Source organism: Palaemon carinicauda, chromosome 1, assembly GCF_036898095.1.
Source record: "Palaemon carinicauda isolate YSFRI2023 chromosome 1, ASM3689809v2, whole genome shotgun sequence".
In the NCBI taxonomy this organism is placed as follows: Eukaryota; Metazoa; Arthropoda; class Malacostraca; order Decapoda; family Palaemonidae; genus Palaemon; species Palaemon carinicauda.
The window spans coordinates 237326192-237349499 of NC_090725.1; the positions used below are offsets into that span (position 1 = coordinate 237326192).

Genomic DNA, 23308 nt, shown 5'->3' on the forward strand with positions numbered 1-23308 from the left:
ATTTTTTTTCTTCTAATTGGCAGGTCTTAGCCTAATTCTGCTTTTCCAGCCATGGATGCTGCTTGACTAATAAAATAAGGCAATAATCTGGTTTCACTTTAGTTTCTGTTTACTTACAATTGTTTTGTTATTGTAGGCGAAGAGAAGTATGGCCATATGATTATCATCATTATTTTTCGTATCAATACTAATATAGATGAATCATTATTACTATAATTAGTGACAATATTTAAATAAACTGCACCATTATTATGTTATGTACACTAATTGATGAAGCCCAGTACTTTTGAAAGATTAATATATCAATATATTAGAATAATATTTTGTCTTGGCTTAATTCTATAATTAAAAAAATGACTGGTAAAACAATTGAAATTAACTTTAATATGCTGAGCAGTAGGCTAAACAAATATTGCACTCATGCCATCAATCTGGTAATATGTATTGTGGCACAATAGGTGGTAGGCCCATAAAGACCAATGAACTAAGTTTTTTAAGTATCACTGAAAGTTTTGCATAGCCAAAGGAATATTTAAATATTTATTTTAGATAGTTTTTCACAGCAAAGAGGATTTTTATTTTTCGTAATTAGACAAATTTAAACTAAGCAATTTTCAAAACTTATAAACCCTTTTTTATCACCCGACTTCTTATCATCTGTGTATTCGAACGTTTTATGTTTATTTCTAAAAGTCTCGCATAAATATTTCACAATTCTCTAGAAACCTTTTATTGTTAACTGGACGCACGTTCCTCTATGTCAATCCTTCTGTCTTATATTTACTTTCACAGTCAAATTCCTACGATGTCCCTACTAATAGTTTTATTCTACCTTTTATCAAATAATGTCATTCTAAATTATTGATGTAATGTCGAACCAATGTTTCTCTTGATCTGTCATTCTTTACTGTGGTATATTATTACATAATGTCTTTCATTCAACTTAAATGCAGTGGAATTTCACAATCTAGTTGCTGTTTTATGGGTCTATGAACTTTTCATATACCCGTAATAGCTCGTAAAACATCTTTATTGTAAGCATGTGAGTAATCTGTTGATATTCGTAGTCCATTGTGTGTGTGTGTGTGTGTGTGAGAGAGAGAGAGAGAGAGAGAGAGAGAGAGAGAGAGAGAGAGAGAGAGAGAGAGAGAGAGAGAGAGAGAGAGAGAGAGAGAATGGAAAAGAACATTTTTAATATTGATCTTTTTTACACTTGAAGGTTTATTACGAAAACAAGCTGTGAATAAAATATCCATAATATTGTATGCATCCATGAAATAATGTGAAATTAACTTACAAACAATTCTGCTTTAATTTCAGTCATAAACTTTTCTTTCGGCAAAACACAGTAACATAAGTAAAACCATCTTAATTCGATAACGCCAGATATCAATACTCATAACATGCACCATTAAAACTTATACAAGCAAGAAAGGCCTATAATCATCAAAGACCTTGGCAGGCACTTCCTCCTTAAATGGTCACAGGAAAGAACTAGACAAACATTTGTTACTTTTTATCTTAAAAGATAGTAATTTAACAATAGTCAGGCGAGTTACCCAGCTAAAAACACACCCAGGCACGAATAAGTAAAATATTAGAAACTTTAGAATTATACCTCAGGGAAAAGGTGTCATTTATCAAGACAAGAGAAAGAGAGCAAAATGACGTCATCGGTTGTACCAAAACAATGATCAGGTTCCAATAATACCATAGTCATCAAAGAAACCCCTAATTCACTTTCTCAACAACACAGTTAGATTTCAATAAAATAGGCAATGTCAATTTCATTGTATAACTGGTAATATTTAATGAAGGCACGTCGACAAGGTTAGCAAGGTTCTTTTTTGTTAAGACTTTACTGTTTTTATACAACTCGTGGAAAAACAGAGCTGCATTCCAGTAATAGAATTTATTGCTCTTCCTACTTTTTTATTCATTTTATCTATATCAGGTCAATTATAAATTTACGTATATAATATAGTTAAAATATTCAAGTATATTTTTTGTTTAAAAATAATACGAGATACTATATGAAGAGCTCTTAGAACCTTTTAGAAGAGGTTGCGTGTCCAGTCGCAAGTTCGATCTCCCAGCTGAGAGTGAAGGAGACACGAAAAGTCGATCCTGTCTCGAGCGTTAATGTTGCGCACCACCGTAATTTCGGTGATTTTTTCGGCTCGCGTGAAGCAGGAGTGGTGTGGCTTCACCACGGCGTTCACATAAGACACACTGGCCTCCTGGCAGAACCCACAATACGGTGGAGTTACTCCGCCTCCACGCAAGAAACGCAAACAATCCATAGACAATATGCAGCAACAGAACTTGCAACAACAGCAGTTGCAGCAGCAGCAGCAGCAGGAGGCGACCAATGGCACAACAATAAACGAAGTGCAACAGAATGGTATGGAACAAACCAATGGGTGCGAGGAAAATAACAGTGTTCACACTCAAAATGGTGTGATGAGGGAGGAAGATTCTTCTACACACAACAACAAGTTGAGTTCAGTGCAGCAGGAGATGGTGCGACTTATTGGCCAACATCTCATAGAACTCGGGCTAAAGTGAGTGTCTCATTTGTTGCTCTGCTAAAGTGTAAGATTTGTATGTGAATTCAATGCTGGATATCTATGTCGCACGAGAGTTGTTATACTCGCGTTTACTGGGAAGTTCAACGTGAGCCCAATCCCATCGTCAGAGGTCTCCATGTAAGGAAGTCAGGTCATATGTTTACCATTATATCAGTAATTCATTTATTAATTTATATTAATGAGTTATGGATATGGTTACATAATGTAGCCTACAACCCGTATGTTGGGCCAATTAGGGTTTACCACCTTAGCCAATTTCAATTGGTTTTTCATGAGAAAAGCAGTGTACCCAAGAACAGTTATTATTATATCATATGTTACATCCTTTCATTATTCATGCATTTCTTTGACTTCAGTTTGAACATCTAATCTACTTTTGTAGAAATTTACTGAAATTCTAAAGTTCAAACTTGCAGTGAATGTCTTTGTGTTGAACAGGCTGACAGGAATTTTTCCTAGTTCAGATATGACAGGTCTATTTTAACGTTGTTACTGGCCTTAGAATATTTTGGTATTATTCATTCCTTAATTTTCCTATAGCTTATTTTGGTATTGTTGTTGTTACATTTTATTTCTATATTTCCTTTCCTCACTAGGCTATTTTCTTCTATTGGAGCCCTAAGACTGGAATCGGCCCACTTTTCGAATCAGGGGTGTAGCATAGCTAATAATGACATGTTACTTGGGTAATATATGCAGAAATTATACCTTCACTTTAGTTTGTTTGTGTCACCATATTTACCAATATTTTTATATTACTATAAGAAGATATGGTGCCAGGTGTTTATTATTAAAATTGAATTAAACTAGTCCCCAATTAGTTTGGACTTTTCCTAAAGTCAGGTCAGTGGTAGTAATCCGGGGCTTAATATATAGTAGTTCTATTAGGTGAAGTGAAGGACTATTTCTGAGTTAATTTCGTATTAAACACCATTCAGTAAAGTGAAATTATCCTAATTTAAGTGAATAAAAATGATGATTGATTACTTGAGTTATTTGGCATCTTGACATCTAAGGCCATCGACGCCAAATAAGATGACATTCAATTTTGTTAGGTATACTTTAATTGACCCATTACACTCTCCTGTAATGTCTTAACTTTAAGGAGGGACAAACTTGGGAAATTTAGGTACTGGAGTAATTAAAAGCAATTTCTATGAAATATAGAAAGCAATTTAACCATCTTAGGGCTTCACATCCTTTCTGACAACTGGTATAGTTTTTTGTTTCACCCTTTTTAACCCTAATTCAAAAAGTGCTTTCAGTGCAATAAAGTGTAGCCATTACTGTACTTAATATTTAAGGGTCTTGTAATATTTTGAGCTTTACACTTTGCCTTGTTCTCACTTCCTTTCTTCCATCTTGCTGCTCTCCAGCGTGTGTCTGACCTTTGGCCTACATTCTATTATGGAATCTCTTCACTTTTGCTGTATTTCTTAGTTTTTCTCCAGTTGTACCTGTAGCTAATGGTATTCTGGGCTCATGGCCCAGTCTGTAAACACATCCACCCATCCATTCACATCTAACCTGACTTAGGCCACCATAAACCAAAATGGGAAATTCAAGAATACATATTAATTACCTTTTACTGTGGTTGGCCTTGGTTTAACTGAACCTGGCGAGAATACTGTAAATTACAGAGAAACAGTTATATATCTATAATGGTCTCTTTTTATTGTCCTCACAGGAAATGTTCCCTCTTAATTTACCCGAACCCTACGACTGGTTTCCCATTTGATTCCCTCATTGTTGTTATAGTAAGAATGGTGAAATGAGTTCAACAACAATGTGATGAAAGTTATAGGAGCTTGATTAGTCAATCACATTTTAAACTATCAAACAACTAAATTTCATTGAATTCATTGAAGTTGTTTTTTCGTTCTTCGAAAAATATGAAAACATTCAAAAGTGATGCATTATTATTGTGTTTCATATGAGCATGGTAGACAAGTGACTGAATGAAGTTAGAATTTCTTGAAACAAACTATGATTACCAGACAAAACATGGATTCCCCAAAACATTGAAAGGTATTTATTATTGCTTAGTGATAAACAAGAAGCATTGAAGACCTGTTCAGAGTGATAGAATGACACAGGCTAAGTAAATTGAAAGCTATTTTCTTGATTTTACACATTTTCAATGATTTGGATACAGATATGAAATTATAGATTTTGTTGCAAATTGTGCAGTACTTTACGTAAGAAGCGCTTTTCCATTTGCTTATCTACCATATACAGTATTTATTTATGCCATTTGCATGTGTGAGTATACGTAATGAAAAGCATATTTATACTGATGTTTGTGTGCAGATTAATACTCAGATTTGCCAAAAGGTACAGAGATTGGCAGTACACTAGGCTCGTATAAGTCTGTGCTAAATATGATCTATAATTTGTTTATTATCAATATTAACCATTTATTTGCCCTAGCAATAGTAATGCTGTACAGTATTGTACCAACCGTGTGTCACACAATTGTACATAATTCCTTTTGCATATATTATGCTTGTATCTTCGCTCTTCCCTCGCACTAAACAAACATGAAAATTCATGTCTGCTGTTTCCTCTTCGTCACGAGTGGAGGCGTTGATGGAGGTTTTGAAGGTCATGAATTTTCATGTTCGTTTAGTGCGAGGGAAGAGCGAAGATACAAGCATAATATATGCAAAAGGAATTATGTACAATTGTGTGACACACGGTTGGTACAGTATATAGAAAAGAAACTGCTATAATGAACAAAATTAAAAGAAGTAAAAGACAAATCACTTTAATTTTTTGTAGGTTACATTTACCATTGCATTTAAGAATATTTTGAGGAACTGGAGTGATTATCATAGGATTTTGGGGAAATATGTATATATAGGAATCATAAGTTATACTTAAATTGTGACAATGATCATGAGAAGAAGACAGTTTTTGTGTTCAAGGACAAAGACTTGAGAACAAGTAAGAAGTAACAAGGTAAAAAGCAGGATGATAATCATTGATGATTGAGGGGATTCAGTCCAACTTAACTCGGGTACCACATCCCAGAAGCCACTGACTGGGTTCTTTGCTTTCCCACAGGATAATCTAGACCTTTGCTGAAATGTATGGCCTTGGTACATGCATTTACATTGATGGGTCTAAGCCAAACATACTTAAGATACCATAACCCACCCAATTGACCCCTTTAATGTACTAGTATCATATATAGGTGCAAGAGGTATTGCGTACTTGGAATTTTTTATTTTTTGTAAAGCACTCTATATTACCCTGAATAGTTTAGATGATATAGATATCCATTATATATTACTTTTAAATCTGTAATCATATAGTGTGTTTGAATTGTAAATCCTAAGGAGATTTTCTCCTTTACCAAAATTAATGCAAAATTGTAGTTACTGGGGTATTGAGAAAGTGTAAAAAGTATCTTGTTTGTTGTTTACCCATGTCAGCATAATGTGAGTTATTTAAGTTGCCCTTCCTTGTACGGTCCCTTCTTGATATTTTTTATAGTTACAAGAGTTACCATTTGAAAATGGTGAATACTTTCCCTTATTGTTCCGTTACCCAACCCATGGTACGTTTGTTTTCATGGAAGCCTCCTAGGTATTTTTAGTTTGATTGAATTTTGAAGTTTGCTTAGCCGTATTTTGTCTTTTCTGGTGGGTCATGGGGCAATTTTAAAGAATTGCTTAAAACTACTGTTACTTTTTTAATTTTTGTGGACAATCTGATGTTAAATAGTCTGTCCATATCTTTGGAAAAGACATGTTTGTAGGTGTATAGGTTCTTCAAACTGCTGTCACATGCTATGTTTGTGTTAGATGTTAGGTAATGTAAGTGTGACAAGAAAAAGATACTTTTCAAAGAGATCAGCTTTATTCAAACGTAGTTTAAAGGTGAATACAGTTGAGAATAATTTTTAATTAATAATGGTTACTCTTAGTAATAACCCTGTTTAAGTGAGGAGATCGGTAAGGGGGTAGCACTATGGACTATACTATCTTGAACAGTACATAATAAAGTATGTGCAGACACAAAACTGCACCTGACTGGTCGTGATCTGGAGTCTATATCCCTCCCATTTTGAAGGGATTTCTTCTTGTTTAACTTTCTTGGGTGAAGTGTTGCGATGGTAGCGGATCCATTTGAAATCATTGGCCCTTTCCTTTCTCAGTCTTGCTGATCATAGTAACCTTTTTCACCTTAACAAGGGGTGAAAATGGGTTGTGTTTACATTTTTCATAACCGTCAACTGGTCAGTGTCAAGAAACCTTCATTGTTATTATTTCCCAAGAGGTCGTAGGGCATTGCTCTCTGACCTTGGCACATTTATTGTCTTTCTATGTGACACTGCCATTACATATGAAGTACAGAACGACACAATATGATTTTAATACTTTGTCTTGCATATTTGAAAATCTGGCCAGTTTGAATCCTATTTTGTTCCAACACGAAGTACTTACCTCGAACTACTTTCTTAGGAGTATGTGGGATCTTCTTCCCATCCGACCAGAGTTTTGTGTAGTTTACCCTAAACCCATTTTCTATGAGGGGTAACCTCAGGCGGAGTGATATGCGCCCTGAGGCTAACCCCGGGTCAGAGAGCATGCTTGCTCAGGTCTCGACCTCCAGTAAGTTCTCTGGTCGCGTCGCGATATCATCTCACCGCTCTCCTAATCCCAGTGTGACTTTGTGTGTCCCCGACCCCTTTGTGTCTCACGCGGTACCCACGTGGTCCCCTTGTGCTTTCCCTGTGCGTGCTTGTGTCTCGTGGTGCTTTCTCCTGCCTCATGGAGCATCCCCGCCGTTGTCCTGGGCCTATGGCCGGTAAATCGTGTGGAGCGTTCCTCTCGAAACCCGAAGTTGACCCGCACTCCTTGTGTTCCTCGTGCAGGGGCAGCGTTTTCCTATTTTTTGTGTTACACATTTTGGAATCACTCAGTGGTGTGATTAATCAAGAAAAATACACAGTATTTATATCCTCTTAAACATTAAGGCTTCTCTTCCTTGTACGAGGAAAGGTGGGAAATGAGTTCTTTCCACACTTCAGTTGCTGATATTGTCTTCCTGAACTTCATTAGGTCAAGGTTTTCTTTTATCCCCTTTTTACACGATTTGCTGGTGTTTCCAACCGATTTATATCTGGCTACTGTATTTCTATACAGTATTTACTGCTTTTTTTATCTTATGTTCCTCATCCTTTTTCATCACATGTTGAACCTTCTCTCCACAAATTCCCCATTTATAATGTGATTTCCACACCCTATATTCCAACCACGGAAACTATATTATCCTTGTTATTACCCATGTTTTTGATGTTTAGAATACAGTTCTGAAGTACTGGCCAAAAAATCCCAACTTGATTGGACTATTTATTTACCTTTTGTCTAGCTCTTTCTTTATTTTATCCTTGCTGCATCTACTGTCTTTTTCAACTCGGTCCACATTTCTTTTATATCAATTCTATCATAAGCACTTTATAGGCCTATGAATGCTGTATTTGATTGTATCCTTTTACCTACAAACTTTGCTTATAACTTCTGTTTGTAATAAGCAAATGCTACATTTTATCTTACTTTTCTATACCTACACTTTTCTTCCCCCCGTGAGTCCTGTCATTTGTCATATGTTCTCAGTCAAGATAGCATAAATCTTCCCTGGTATACTTTTAATTTTAACCGCTGCCTTTATCGCCTTGATCTTTATATGGTGCAACAATTCTTCCTCTCCCCCATAGGCCTAAGTTCAGGTCCATTCTGTCATCCAGATATACCTTACAAATTCTGGTTAGCCACTCCATCACTTTCAGCACTATACTGCAGTATCTCACTAGTAAGCTCATCAACTTATGTCTTTCCATTTGTTGACCTCAACAGTCACTTCCACAATCACTTGCAGCCTTGTACTTACCTTTTTATTTTTTTTTCCATTATTAGGGTTTGTTTGTTCTATCCTTCCCATTTAACAAAACTTCAAATTGAATTTGCAGTACTCGCTTTATCACACTAAGTGTTCAAGCTTGGTTGTATATTTTCACTTGCATCTTTTATTTCCGGATCCACTGGTCATATTTTTGTATCACTATATTCTTGCCTATTCTATCTGTGATCTTGTTCTTCTCTTCTGTTATGCAGCTCCACCTTAAATAATCTCTTTGGTTTTCCCTAGACATTTTTCATTTTCATCTCTCCATATGTTATTTTGTTCCCACTCCTCCCTACCCTCTTGTGCTCATTAACACAGTTGCAGTTCCCATGACCCAACCATGAAATTTAATCAAACTCAATCTACTTTATCCACCTTCATATCTTTAGCCTAGCCCACATTACATTCTAATTTCTCACTCGTTTAAAGTACTTTTACAGTAAAATTTTTTAACTTTAATTCTCCAACTTGCAGCTAATGTAAATACTTTAGGAGCCTGGTCTTCAAGAGGTGTAAAGTAACACAGTTATCGTATGTGCAATAGAAATAGCAGTTACATGCACAAGTGTTTGAAGATTTCTATCTTCATTTTCAATAAGTACAGTAGTAGCAATTCAAGAGAAATACCACGAATTGAGTTAGTATAAATCCTCGATTTTTGTTCTTCTAAATATATACGATACATAGATTGACAGAAATTAGTGATAAGGCTATTGCTGGTGTAATGATGGAATGTGAGCATTTTAAGGTTCATCTGTTAAGTGAAAAGAATTGGTGATTGTCTGTTAATGAAAAAGTTTAATTCAGAATTGTTAGTAGGTGAAGTAGAGAAAATCGTATGAATAGTGGGGTACTGTATATGGTTTGTTATGCATATTGGTATAAACGAGCCTTAATGGCCAAGAAGCATGAATGCATGCAAGGTAGCGGTGAGCGGTGCAGTTTGTTTATGACTTGGTTCTACTGCTAACTAGCCTTCAGTGAAGGTATATGAAGCTAATAATGTGAACATTTTACTGCATTTGAGTTTCATTCATTATTATCTTTTGAATATGGCAAGGAACTGTTGCTGTTTTTTCTATGAAACCATCAATATGATGGGAAAAAATTTACTCCATTTAGGTTTCATCCATTATTTAGCATTGGAAATATGAATCTGACCAGGGACTCTTGCTCTTTTTCTGAAACCATCCCTGTTATGGGAAATTATTTTATACATATATAATAGGTGTGTTGCTGTTTAGGGGTCATAGAAGTAACAAAAAGTTTTTGTAGGCCTAGGAAGGAGGTTGGGTTAGAGTTTATAAAAAACACTTGAATGGTGGGTTGAGGAAATGAAAAGTTTAGTGAAGGAAACTTGAGATCTTTGTGGAAAAAATTAAAAGCCAGATGGAAGAAAGTGTTCAGGGATACAAGTAGATGAATAAAAAATGAAAAAGGGAGACAAAAAGATGGCCCTACCTCACCCAATGGGATAACCAAATGGGGACTTGTTTGCCACTTCTGTAAACAAAATCAAAGTAATTTACATATCCAGTTTCAGATTCTGTAACATGGATAGGTGGATACAATACCCTCTTACAGGACTGGTCTAATCTGGGTTTGTACGTCTTTCCACCGTTAGCCATGATTCGACTACAGTAGTGATAAATAGTATGGGGGTCCACGAATGTTGGAATGGTTCTTTTAGCTCCATTTTTCCCTTAAGGTTCTTCATTCTTTTCTTTTCTTACTGGAGAAGAAAATCTCATGCAATATCATCTTACTCAAAGTTGGAACAATAGGTTCAATCCATATATAATCTTTATTCCAGTTATGAAGAACCAACTTCAACTGCTGAGTTGGTTGGACAGTCACCATTGGTAATCCCAGTTTCCTTGGAAATTAGGATCCTAGACCTATCTCTGTTTACGGATGCTTACAGTTAGGATGGGGAGTAACTTTAGAGCTTATCCATAGGTCGGAGATATGAACGGTGCAAGAATCAACTCTTCATATCAGTTGCCTTGATATTCTAGCGGTGTTTAAGGTCCTTCAAAATCTGGAACCGATTATAATAGGACTTCATATCGGTGGTTTCAGACAATACGACAGCATTAGCATTTATTGTATGTATCTGGGAATAAGGGGGGACAAGGTAAGAAATCTTGTACTGGATAGCAGAGATGCTATTGACTTTGGTAATTTTAAGGAAATATTTCATCTTCTAGGGTTTATCTCATGAATATCAAACATCTTGACAGTTCAGATAAGCAAAAAACCAGGTCCTTCAGAACGAATGCTGTTCATCCATCAATATGTTTTAAGAGATCTGAAATTCATAATGACAACCTAATGTAGACAGGGTTGTAACATCACTTAACAAAAATTGTGTTTTGTTCACTAGTTCTAGGTGCTGTAACATGGAAGGAAGATGCCTTTTTATAGGATGTGGTAAATCTGGACCTATATTAATTTCCATTGTTTGCCATGATTTGACAGGTGAAAATAAAGTTCAGGGTCTCTGCAAACAGGAAGATAGTTTTGGTGGCTGGCTTCATTTTTCTTTAGTAGGATTAGGTGTTCTGATTGGCCTCTGTCCAAAAATGTTATGGTCTTGTTAAGTTTGGTCACAGAATCTCACAAGGAGTTGGTATTCGCTAAGCATTATCTTGAAGAAACCTGGCTTGGTTATCAAGTTTGCTGGGCTTTGGGTGCTATATTAGCTGCTGATGATTAATAGAATTGGTTAGATTTATCTAGTGTGTAAATTTCACCATATTGTTTTATTATAGTTTTTGTTTAGAACACTGTTGGGTAAATTATATAAACAAGTAAACAGGTAAAATATAGTTATTTAAAATGCAGTCTGGAGAATCAAGTGATTACAAACTTAAGGAACATTCTGGGGGAATCAAGGTACAGTATTACAAACTTTACTTTGAGGTGGTCTGTTTCCAAGATGTTAGTCTAATAGGTGAGTGTAGGGTATCAAATTTGTTATTGTCTTTCCTAAAATCAAATATGTTACAAAGACATGTATTCACCCCTGTCTATTTGTTAGGTTTATTTATGTTTGTGAGCAACTTTACACAAAAACTACTGTACCAGTTTTGACCAAACTTGGTAGTCATGTTGGGTATAACCCAAGTATTAGTCTAACATTTTGGATAAAGTAAATTAAAGTACAAGTACACAGCAGTACTGTACTTTGAAAATAACCACAATGTTAAGTAAATGGCAAATATTTTGTTAATATTTTGTTAGTGAACAACTTGGCACAAAAACTGCAGAACCAATTTCACCAAAACGATGGACATGTTGGGTATCACCCAAGGACAAATTCATTAGATTATGTAGTAGATACATCTGAGTACAAGTGCATAGTGGAGGTAAGAACAAAATAAGATAGCTTGGCATAGTAAAGGCATACTCTCTATCGAGTGCCTTGCTAGTTTTAGGTCTATTAATGGGTCATCTCTCTTTCAGAGACAATTTCCATCATATAGGAATCGGCAATATGAACGCCAGGGGAGGTTCACAGAAATAAATGAAATTTTAATGATAACATTTCTTATGTTAATACTCTTCTGATTTCATATACATGCTCACCGTCCTCTTCACTGACTTAGTGTGAAGAGGATAATGACTCGTTTCGATTTTGAGACTTGAAAGTTAAAAAATGGTGTGGCCAACACACACCGTTCTTATCGGCAATGACAGCTAAAATGTCTTGATACTATACTAGAGGCCAAAGCTTGTTAAAAGGAAAGAAAGTAACTTTATTTGAGAGAATGAACGTCTATACTGTATAAGCAAACTTTGAGAGTGAAACAGTATGAACGTTAGGTGAGTGTAGAAATAGCAAGTTTTATAATTAAAATTCTGTTATTTTGATGTAAAAATGTGTATAGTTTTGTTGTAAGTTCTTTTTGTTGAATTTGTTCACTGAATGATTTTCACATTCAACAATTATTTTTGGCTTTTCAATGACTATTACTGTTACACATTGTAGTCATGGGATGACTTGCTACATTGTTTGAATCTTCCCATTAGGTAACCATCGGAACAGGTTCTTGAATCTTTGACAAGATTGAAAGTTCCCAAAGTCTTTTACTAAAGTATCATAAAAAAAAACTGAAGCCATTGATGAGTTTTTTTTTTTGTACTTAAATTTCATTTCAGTACATATAGTAAAAGTATCCTTTTTTTTTTTTTTTAAATTTCATTTCAGTACATATAGTAAAAGTATCCTTTTTTTTTTTTTTTTTTTTTTAAAGATTATTGTAATTTTTATTTTATGAAGAAACCACGAGTCAAAATCACTATTCTGTCATGGTTTAATTAAGGACAAATCAAATTTTAGAGTTGGGTGTTAGTGGGTGACTTGATAAGTTCATTATATTATTTTCTATTCCTCTAAATTCATCATCTCCTTCACCATTTGATGCAAAGAGCCTCTGTTAGATTTTGCCAGTCATCTCTATATTGAGCTTTTAAATCAATACATATGAAATATTACTGATGGTGTTCCTACACAAGTACAAATCTGAGTTCTTTACATAGGAGTATGACTTAAGCAAAGCTGGAACACTGCTGTTAAAAGTTCTAATGAGGTGTCAATAGGTTGTTACCAGTTGATAGCAGGTAAGGCCCCCCTCCCTTGGTGCTCACTTGCTACAACTCCATGTTGATTTCAGCAGTCAGTGGAAACAGACCTCTGTTCTTTCTGGCTGGAAACTGGGCAAATTCCAGATTTATTCTTAGTATCTGTTCTTGGTATTACACTGAGACTTCTCAGGGATTTTGTTCTTGAGTTGGGAACTTGATCAATGCTATGTTCCTTTTGACTCCTTATGTTGGCCAAGATTGAAAGCTCATCCTGGACTCCTTGGCGTTAGACTTATATGAAGTCTTATGATTAGACTTGTCTACTTATGAATTCTTTTTCTGTCCATGTGTAAACGCCGACCCGCGAAGGGTTGGGTTTTTCGGCGGACATGCGAGCAGCGTGTCCTAGAGTATTGATTCAACATTTTCAGACTTGCTATTGGAAACTAGTTGCTTCACGATTTGGTCTGATGACCAAATTGTTAATGAAAGCTATTTGAGAGGTGCTTAACAATCTGCCTCTCAGCATGCACTCAGGTGGAAGCTAGCCTTTCACTTGAGAGATATGATTTAGTCAGGATATCCCTCTGAACTTGCCGACCCCTCCATGTTTTTTGGCAGACATATTTGCAAGAGCCAGGCTGAAAGGGTTTGACCTTCTTCTCTTCAGTAGTGCTGTTTATGCACACTCGAAGTTAGAAGTAGGTCTGCCCTTCATCGAAGGAGGTGACCGAAGTTCTATGTTCCGTAGAGGAGACCTCATGTGACTCACTGTCCTTGTCAACCAGTCATAGGTTAAGTTGGAAGTGGTCCTTGTTCTCGCTGACCTCAATCAGACTGGTTTGCGAGATCTATGGTTTCTCCTGCAACAACGCCTAGTCAATATATTTTTTGTTCTCTTTCATTCCTGGCTCAGATTGTTCATAGGTTACATATTTTCAGATTTGATGTCTTAAGGAGGGAACCAATCTTCTTGATCGATTGTTGTGTGTTCAGGGAGGGCACTAGGGCACTGCCTCAGGAACTCACATGGAGCTCATCCTCGGAGGAACATTTCTGCCAATGACATGAGAGTTGAGAAGATGACTAAGAACGTGATCTCTGCGTGAGCCAGGGAGGTCACTGACCGTATTTCAACCCCCTCTTCTTCCTTCCAAGTGGGACACGTCCCAGAGCTCATCCTGTCAAGGGCGTAAGGACGTCCCTGTCATTCAGAAAGATCCTTTGTGATGCAAGTTCTAAAAGCAGGGCCTCTGGAAGTGTCAGACATTTTCACAGTCCACTACCTGCAAGATGTGAACACACAGGTTTCCAGACATGTTCTCTCTAGGCCCTGTGGTAGCTACTGTATTCAGAAAATGGTGTAGCCACCTTAGCTCCTCTTTCTTATTTTGTATGCATTTTCATGGCCAAGTGTAGAAATCCCAGGTAAAGGTTTCTATCCAGTTGGAAAGGGGACTTCTACCCACATAAGGGTGTCTCCTATGTAAAGAACGAGGGTTTGTATTCGTGTAGGAACAAATAAAAAATTTGGAAGTAATTTGTATTTTTCTCAACTATACAAACCTGAGTTCTTTACACCAATGTGCTTACCGGAAGTCCCATCTGTAATCAAAGTGGAATTGTGCTTCCACGCTACCGTAACAACATATATGGATGTTGATACCATGTTAAATGTTGTAACAGCACTGTTCCAGCTTTGCAGAAGTCATACTCCTATTTAAAAAATGTAGGTTTGTATAGTTGGGGAAAATATAGATTACCTGTGCTTCCAAATTTGCCATTTTAAATTTCCCCTTAGTCACATGTCATTAAAAGAGTCACATTTTTAGGCTTCCTTGTTACTAACCTATACAGTAGGTTTCATTTTAAAAGAGAATTGAATATTGGTACAGAACTAGAAGTTTGAAAGCTGGAAAGGAACAGGCCGAAGGCAACATGTATAAAGATGGTTGTTGGAAACAGTGCACCTTGTCAAATGGATCCTAGCAACAAACCTTTAATGCTTCATGACATCTGGGAACATAAATTTTTTCACCTCTTTACTATCTAATTATCACTTGTTAAATCTCTTTTCTTATGCTTGTAATTCTTTACCATTCTAGATGCAACCATCATCATCTGTTTTAATCTGAAGTCCCTCTTGTAGGGTTGTATATATTATGAGCTGATGTTGACAGTTTAAATTATTTCCTTTATATTGTGGGTTGTTTTTCATAGGATTGAGGTGCAGTTTTTTATTCATTATTCTAATTTCTTACAGAAAGAGTGCCGACTTGCTCATGTCAGAATCTGGGTGTCGTCTTGACCACCCAGCAGCAGCTAGATTTCGACAATGTGTGATGGATGGCGAATGGGCAAAAGCAGAAACGGCTCTGAGTGAGTTGCGGAATATGCTTGATGACCCTGCTAGTCTTAAGGTACAGTATTTCATGTTTTTTTTTTTTTTCTTTCAAGGGAACCTTCAACAAGTATGTTGGGACTAAAGTATACTGTATTATTGTAGATATTCATATCAAGTTTAAGTATACAGTATGTGAATATTTGTCACTCTTACATCCGTTGAGATACTACCACTAGAGAGTTACGTGGTCCTTTGACTGGTCAGACAGCACTACATTGATTCTTCTCTCAAGTTACGGTTCACTTTTGCTTTGCCTACACAAACCGAATAGTCTGGCCTGTTCTTTACAGATTCTCCTCTGTCTTCATATAACTGACAACACTGAGATTACCAAACAATTCATTCAAGGGATTAACTAATGCACTGTTAATTGTTCAGTGGCTACTTTCCTCTTGGTGGTAAGGGTAGAAGATACTCTTTAGCTGTGGTAAGCAGCTCTTCTAGGAGAATGACACTCCAAAATCAAACCATTGTTCTCTTGTCATGGTTAGTGCCATAGCCTCTGTACCTTAGTCTTCCACTGTCTCTTGGGTTAGAGTTCTCTTGCTTGAGGGTATGCTCGGGCACACTATTTTATCTAATTTCTCTTTCTCTTGTTTTGTCTAAATTTTTATAGTTTATTTTAATGTTGTTACTGTTCTTAAAATATTTCATTTTTCCTTCTTTCCTTTCCTCACTAGGCTGTTTTCCCTATTTGGGCCACTGGGCTTACAGCATCCTGCTTATTTTATCAAAATTGGCTGTTATTTGAGTCATTATCAGCTAACAATATATTTGTAGATTAAAGCACGCCAGGCCATACACATGGTGGACTGGCTTGCTGATTTGACCATGACTGGCACAAACCAAGCAATCCTTATCGTGTAAGGGGGTAAACATAACAAACCCGGGGACACTAGCCTGTCCTCTCATGTTTTCAGCATGTTCAACCAGACATACCAGTCTCGCTAAGACTGGCAGTATCCACCCCCCGTATGTGTTGTCACAGGGCATGGGTTAATTACATAATATTAATGATTGGAGGCGGTGAAATAGACGATTGTTACATCGTAAGAGGATTTATTGTCTAAGTTAATTTTCACAACAAAAATTAGCATAAATCTTTTTGAAAGCGAGCGAAATAGAACTTTAAATTTTGATATTACATAACAAGAATTGATAAGTTTCTCGCTGGCTTTTAAATGATTTCATCAGTCAAATACAACGGAATTAACTTTTAACTAATACAATAATTACACACGGGGAGAGTGAACACTCGGGGAGACATTTAAATGACTACGAATTATTACAAAAAGAAATTGTTGGACGTCTTATGGTGTATGGACTTCCGCCCTGATTGAGGTAGGCTTACCATGGCAGGTGGGCCTAGTGAGGGTTGCCCACTCACGAGTAGAACTCAAACTTAACTGCCTTTGACTTACATAATCGGAGCGTTCTTATTTCCCCTACATTACTGGGGGGTTTGAGGGTTTGTCTCGCCTAAGGGTAGCAGTGGCAGGTGATGTAACCGCACCATACTGGTTCTCACTCTGCGTCCCATCTCCCCAGTGTACCTGTTGACATGAAAACAGTTTCAGTACACGTGTGCTTGAGTCAGCAAATACCCAGCAATAATGAAAGCGGCTTTAACTGCTTCCCACAAAACCCATGGATCAGGGAGACAATATCATAGCTCGGCAATATCCGCCTTACTTCCTGCGCATTTACTCTACTGTTTAGCCTTTGTTTAAAAGCATTAATTAGTCTGTGACAGTGTATATGGAGATGAATTAGCATGGAGACTAGGATGACATATGTATTTTGACATATACTTAATCATTATACGACCATACTTCGTCCCTTGATCGAAACGCTTTTTATAATATAATGAACTTTCTCCCCTAGAATGTCCCAGCTCCAATCAAAGTGACTTCTTAGTGAGCAAGTGGTGGGGCTGGTGCTTCCCCTCTCCTGGCCCGGCCACTTGTTTACTTGTCATAAGAATTTAACTGCTGTATAGTGTACTCTAGCTTCGCTGTTATCTCTCCTATGTGAAGGACTCAGGTTTGTATTTAGAAAAAGTACAAATTATTTCCAAATTTGTTATTTTGATACATACTAAGAAAGTATCCACTTGAGAAGACAATCCATGAATATTCTCGCCTCATAGAGGTATCGTATCGGGATCACTTTCTTCCCAGAGAATACGGTTCATAATGAACTACTACTCGGGACCTTAACAGTTGCCCCCGCCCTTCTACTGTCATTGGACACTTCAGTGGTGCCAACATTTTGAAGAACATTGAGAGATTTACCAAAATGTACTAAGGAACGTATCCACATGGGAAGGCAATCCTGGTACAGTACATTCTCGCCTTGTACGCAAGGGAAGGGGTTTCATATCAGGAAAGTATCCTTCCCAAAGAATATATTTTGGTACGCAGGACTGGTGTCACATGCCCGCCATCACTGCTTATTCTCCAAGACTAAACTCACTCATCCTCGTTCAGAAAGATAGGTGTTGTCCTTGTCTCCTTCCATTTTCGGAAAGTTCCAGAGACAGCCAACCAGCAGAAGTATTGAGGTACAAACTCTGACTAGTCAAAATCCATAGAAAAATTAATTTTTACCTTTCATATTGTGAAGCTTGCACTTTGAAGCATATATCATATGAATATGGGACATGTGTTTGAAGTAATAAGTTTTATGAAAATTTGCTTATCCAAATAAAAATTAATGTAGTTTTTCTGGTTTTGGAAAATTGAAAAAGCTCAATCATACCGTTTCTAACTCTCACACCCGTCATAATTTTGTCATTCTCTTTTGACATTTCTTTTTATAATCAATTTCTGCCTTCTTTTTTGTAATCACTTTTTTATCTTACAACATCTTAATAAACCATAAAATAAACTTCCACAAATTCAATGAAACTCCAGATAACTCCATCCAAATTTTCCATCATGCTTTAATTATTGTAGTTGTTATTTTTGCATCTATTTTATCATTCTTTGTGTCAGTTTCACCAGCCACCCATTGAGATACTACAGCTAGAGAGTTATTGGGTTATTTGTGGTCAGATAGTACTATATTGAATCCTTCTCTGGTTACGGTTCATTTTTCCTTTGCCTACCCATACACTGAATATTAGCCTATTCTTAACAAATTCTCCTCTTTCCTCACCCCTGACAACCCTAAGATAACCAAAAAATTCTTCTTCGCTCAAGAGGTTAACTGCTGCCATTCAGTGGCTCCTTTCTACTTGGTAAAGGTAAAAGAGAGTCATTAGCTATGGTAAGCAGCTCTTATAGCAGGGCACTATAAAATCAAACCATTTTTCTCTTAGCTTGGGTGGGGCCATAACCTGTTTACCATGGTCTTTCAGTGTCTTGGGTTATAGTTTTCTTGCCTGAGGGTACACTCAGACGCATTATTTTATCAGTTTCCTTACTGGGCTGTTTTCTCCAACAAGGAAAATACCCCTTGGCTTATAGCATCCTGCTTTTCCAACTAGGGTTGTAGCTTAGCAAGTAATAATAATACTAATATTAATATTCTTTAAACTGTACAGAATCTCCTAGCCTATTTAATCTCTACTTCATGAACTTTTCTATGTCATTTTTATTTCCTCCACTTTTTGCTTCTGAGAGAGATCTAATACTCCTTTGACTTTGTAAGTAGGAACCATGCCATGGATAAGAATAGTAAGGGGAAACATAAGTGAGTCATCTGTTCAGAAGGCCTCTGTAAGGTCAATGCCATTAATACCAAATGCCTTAATTTTCAAAAGTAATAAATCATATCCAAGACCTGTATTTATTTAAAACTGACATTCTGTAATCATCAACAAGACTTTTTATTTATTTTGAATAACTGTAACATCTAACTTTTGCTTTTACCCATTATTGAGAAATCACAAATCATTTCATGGTCTTACTATCATTGTGGTTTGGAGAAATGGGTAAATATGTCAGCTAAATCCATCATAACCATCTTGTATTCATCCCTTCTTTTAGATATTGTTGATTTGGAGGCTGATATGATCCAGCATAACATAGTAACATTGAACAGTACAGTTCTCACAAAGGTCCTATAATTTCATGCTTTTGTTCCCCATGATACAATACTTGGTTGATAAAAACCTTGGAAATACCTTAATAAGTTTGTTAAATTTTCTGGTGATATTACATACTTAATGCTTTTCAATTTATACGAATAGCTTTAGTAAAATATCCCATTTAAGTAGTGACCCAGTGTGAATGGTATGCAATGTTTTTATGCACTGTAGGACCAAGTCGATTTTCTAATACTTATAGTTTTATTTTACTAGTTACATCATCTTTGGAAGTTGTCTTTATTTATCTGGACTTCCTGAGGGTTGTCAACAACATTTCTGGATTGAATATAGGGCTTTCTTTAATGATAAATAAGAGTCGAGTAAAAACTATAATATTTTGATGGTTATACACATTGTTTGACAAAATCCTATTTAAAACTTGAATTATGATTTGATTTTCTTTGATAGGAAATGCGATTTTTGTTACTGGAACAAAAATACTTGGAATTGTTAGAAAGTGGTAAGGCGATGGAAGCTCTCACGTGTCTTCGATCGCAACTTACTCCCCTTCAACACAATATGGACCGTGTGCATCAGTTATCAAGGTAAGGGTGTATTATGTATGGAGTGAATTTTTAGTATTATTACTGATATTGTAACATATGCAGTATGGTTATGAATTTCATTACCCAACTTGTGTGCATTTGCATTCATGGCACCTTATAGATTTATTTTACATTTATTTTGTCATGGATTTTATTGATTTTTTTTTTTTTATTGATATTATTGGGATATCACCTCTTTGGGTTTTGACTACTGTACTTTTTTTTTTTGCAATAGTTACAGAACTTGGATTAATTATTATTTTTTTTTCTTTAATTTTATGATTTTCTTGAATGAAGGGTATTCACCAGGTATTAAGACGTCAAGCATTTTACAGCTTGATGTTCATGTCCAATCCTGAAGAGCTTCGTGTCGCAGCTCAGTGGTCAGGTATGGGAAAGGAATCTCGGAAAGGGTTGATGGACCGCCTCCAGCATTTCCTGCCACCATCCATAATGCTTCCTCCTCACAGGTATAGCAAAACGCTTTACTTTCATAGACTACCCGTGATATCGAAGTAAAACTCTCCTGTAGTACACTGCATGCATTTCCTTTTTATTTTTTGGCACTAGAATAATTGCTCATTACCAATCATAATTTAGTGTTCTTGAGTAATTATTTTTAACGACTATTTTTCAATATTTAACTTAGCCGGTGATTATAATAGCTGCAACTCTGTTGCTCGACAGAAAACTCTAAGGTAAAACTCGCCAGCGATCGCTACACAGGTTGCGGGTGTGCCCAACAGCGCCATCTGTCGTCCAGATACCCAGTACTCAATGTAAACAAAGACTCAATTTTCTCTGTCGTGCTATCGACAAGACGTACTTACTCGCTGTTGCTAAACTGGAGTTTTTTCACAACTAATTGGTGAAGTACATTATTCTAGTTTTGAGCTTTCGCTGTGCAGGGTTTCTCTTCACACAAATCCTTGAACTCTTTTTGATAACGGATTCTTTGTTGATGACTTTTTGATAGTTTTTTTGAATTCCCCTTTGACCAATTCAAAATGGCTGACCCTTCACAAGTCCCAAAATTTAGGAAGTGCAATGCTAGGGACTGTTCAAGGCGTCTTCCGAAGGCTTCTATCGACCCTCACACTGTTTGTTCCAATTGTCGGGATAAAACCTGTCAATTGGAAGATCGGTGTGAGGAGTGCGTTGGGCTTTCGGAATTCGATTTTATCGAATTCCAAAAGTATACACGTAGGCTAGAGAGAGATAGAGTTAGGAGAAGTTCCTCTCGTTCTATTGATATTTCCTCTCCTCATGCCCCACAACCTATTCCTTCCCCTGTAGTGGTTGCTCCTAATCCCCCTCCTGGCACTCAGGAACCTTCGATGGCTGATATGATGCGTGCCATCCAAGCTCTGGGTGAGAGAGTTGAGTCCCTTGCTAGTGACCGTAATCAACTTATGGCGGATGTGAAGGAGCTGAAGTGCAAAAGTGCAGTGGGAAGTGTTAAAGTGAGTGATAGTGTTGTGGATAGTGTTGCGCTTGAGGGTTCGTCTGTTCGTGCCTGTCGTCCTCCTAGTCCGGGACCTCTTGCAAGCTCCCAAGTCCAGGGGAGAAGCAATGTCGTACGACAAATGGGTTCGAGAGGCTTTAATCAGCGAACAGACGTTCCCTCCGTGGTATCGGGCGTATCTACCCAAGATCGCCCCTGCCTAACTAAGACGAGAGAGCCCATTTATACCTCGTCTTCGGAAGGTGTTTCTCACAAGAAACCCTGGACCAAGGTCTCACGACCGTTAAAGCGCAAGTCGGTCCCTTCCGCACAAGTCCAACGGCCCAGTTGTAGCCACTGGGTCAGTTCGGACTCGCTGCAGTCATCCGATGACTGCTCACCTCCTAAGAGAGGCAAAGCGGTACCGCTTCAGACAGTTACACCGTCTGTCGCCGCACCTGCTCCTGTAGACCCTAAGTGGTCTCTACTGCAAGACATGCAGTCTAAACTAACGTCTCTTATGCAGGACTTTCGTGCGGAGAAGGTTGCTGCCGCACCAGCTAGTGCAGCTCCTTGCCTACAACCGCCCACACGATCGGTTGTGCGTCCTGTGGACGCTGAGGTAACCTTCTCACGCACACCAGTTGAGAGAGTTCCGCCACCCATGCGTTCCAGTGTGATCTGCCAGCCGCATGTTGACGTTCAGCGACGCACGGAGGTCTCCGTTGACGTTCGTGAGGTTCAACAACCGTCAGAGTTGTTTTGTTTTGACGCGGTGCGTCAACCTCCGCAACCCAGTGTGGTTGCCACTGCTCACCCACATCAGTCCAGACAGTCTGGAGTAGACGCTGTGCGTCCCCGCGCTGCTATGGTTGTTGCCAGCTCACAGACTGGGCAGCAGTTCCATGACGTTGCGTCCGGCTCAGTCACGCATGCACCCGTGCGACCGGACTCAGCTATCCAGCCGTTACCCACTCCGTTGCCGTTCCCTCATCAGTTATCGGATGAGGGACTTTCTGATGATGATGTGGCTGCACACGTAGATGAACCGCATTCAGAACTGGACGAGCCTAAGTCTACGCAACCCTCTTTGGACTTTAGAAAAATTTTGGCCCTTTTCAAAGAGATGTTTCCGGACCAGTTTGTTTCTGTGGCTCCGCGTTCTCCTCCGTCAGAGTTTGTGTTAGGCATGCCGTCAACCACTCCTGCCTTTACTAGACTCGTCCTCGCACGCTCGTCCAAGAGAGCTTTGCGGGTTATAGGAGAATGGCTGCAGTCCAAGAAGAGTTTAGGGAAGACAGCTTTTACGTTTCCCCCTGCTAGACTCTCTTCTAGATCGAGCGTCTGGTATGCCACGGGAGAAGTTCTCGGCTTGGGAGTTCCTGCCTCTGCCCAGGGCGACTTCTCAAGTCTTGTAGACTCTCCCCGCCGCCTTGCCATGAGACGCTCAAAGATATGTTGGTCATCTTCGGACCTGGACCACCTTTTGAAAGGTATCTTTAGAGCCTTCGAAGTTTTTAACTTCTTAGACTGGTGTCTAGGAGCTCTAAGCAGAAAGATATCTCCAACAGAGAAGGAGACTTCCTTGCTCATTATGTCCTGCATGGACAAGGCCGTACTTGATGGGTCTAATGAGCTTGCTGCATCATTTGTGTCCGGAGTCCTTAAGAAGCGTGAAAACCTATGCTCATTCCTTTCAGCTGGAGTTACACCATGCCAGAGATCCGA

The 23308-nt window shown here is 37.8% G+C and overlaps 1 protein-coding gene across 2 annotated transcripts in view; it reads left to right on the plus strand.

The window, feature by feature from the left end:
* The first annotated feature begins 2053 nt into the window (after positions 1-2053).
* LOC137654472 (WD repeat-containing protein 26) overlaps positions 2054-23308 on the plus strand; it is a 65246-nt gene continuing 43991 nt past the window's right edge. The window contains exons 1-4 of one of the 2 annotated variants that reach the window (XM_068388137.1): positions 2054-2564; positions 15358-15514; positions 20000-20136; positions 20472-20606. In XM_068388137.1, coding sequence (XP_068244238.1) covers positions 2311-2564; positions 15358-15514; positions 20000-20136; positions 20472-20606 — 683 coding nt within the window. In that variant the 5' untranslated portion in view covers positions 2054-2310. The remainder of the gene's footprint in view (positions 2565-15357; positions 15515-19999; positions 20137-20471; positions 20607-23308) is intronic. The other variant, XM_068388144.1, reaches the window with a different exon arrangement.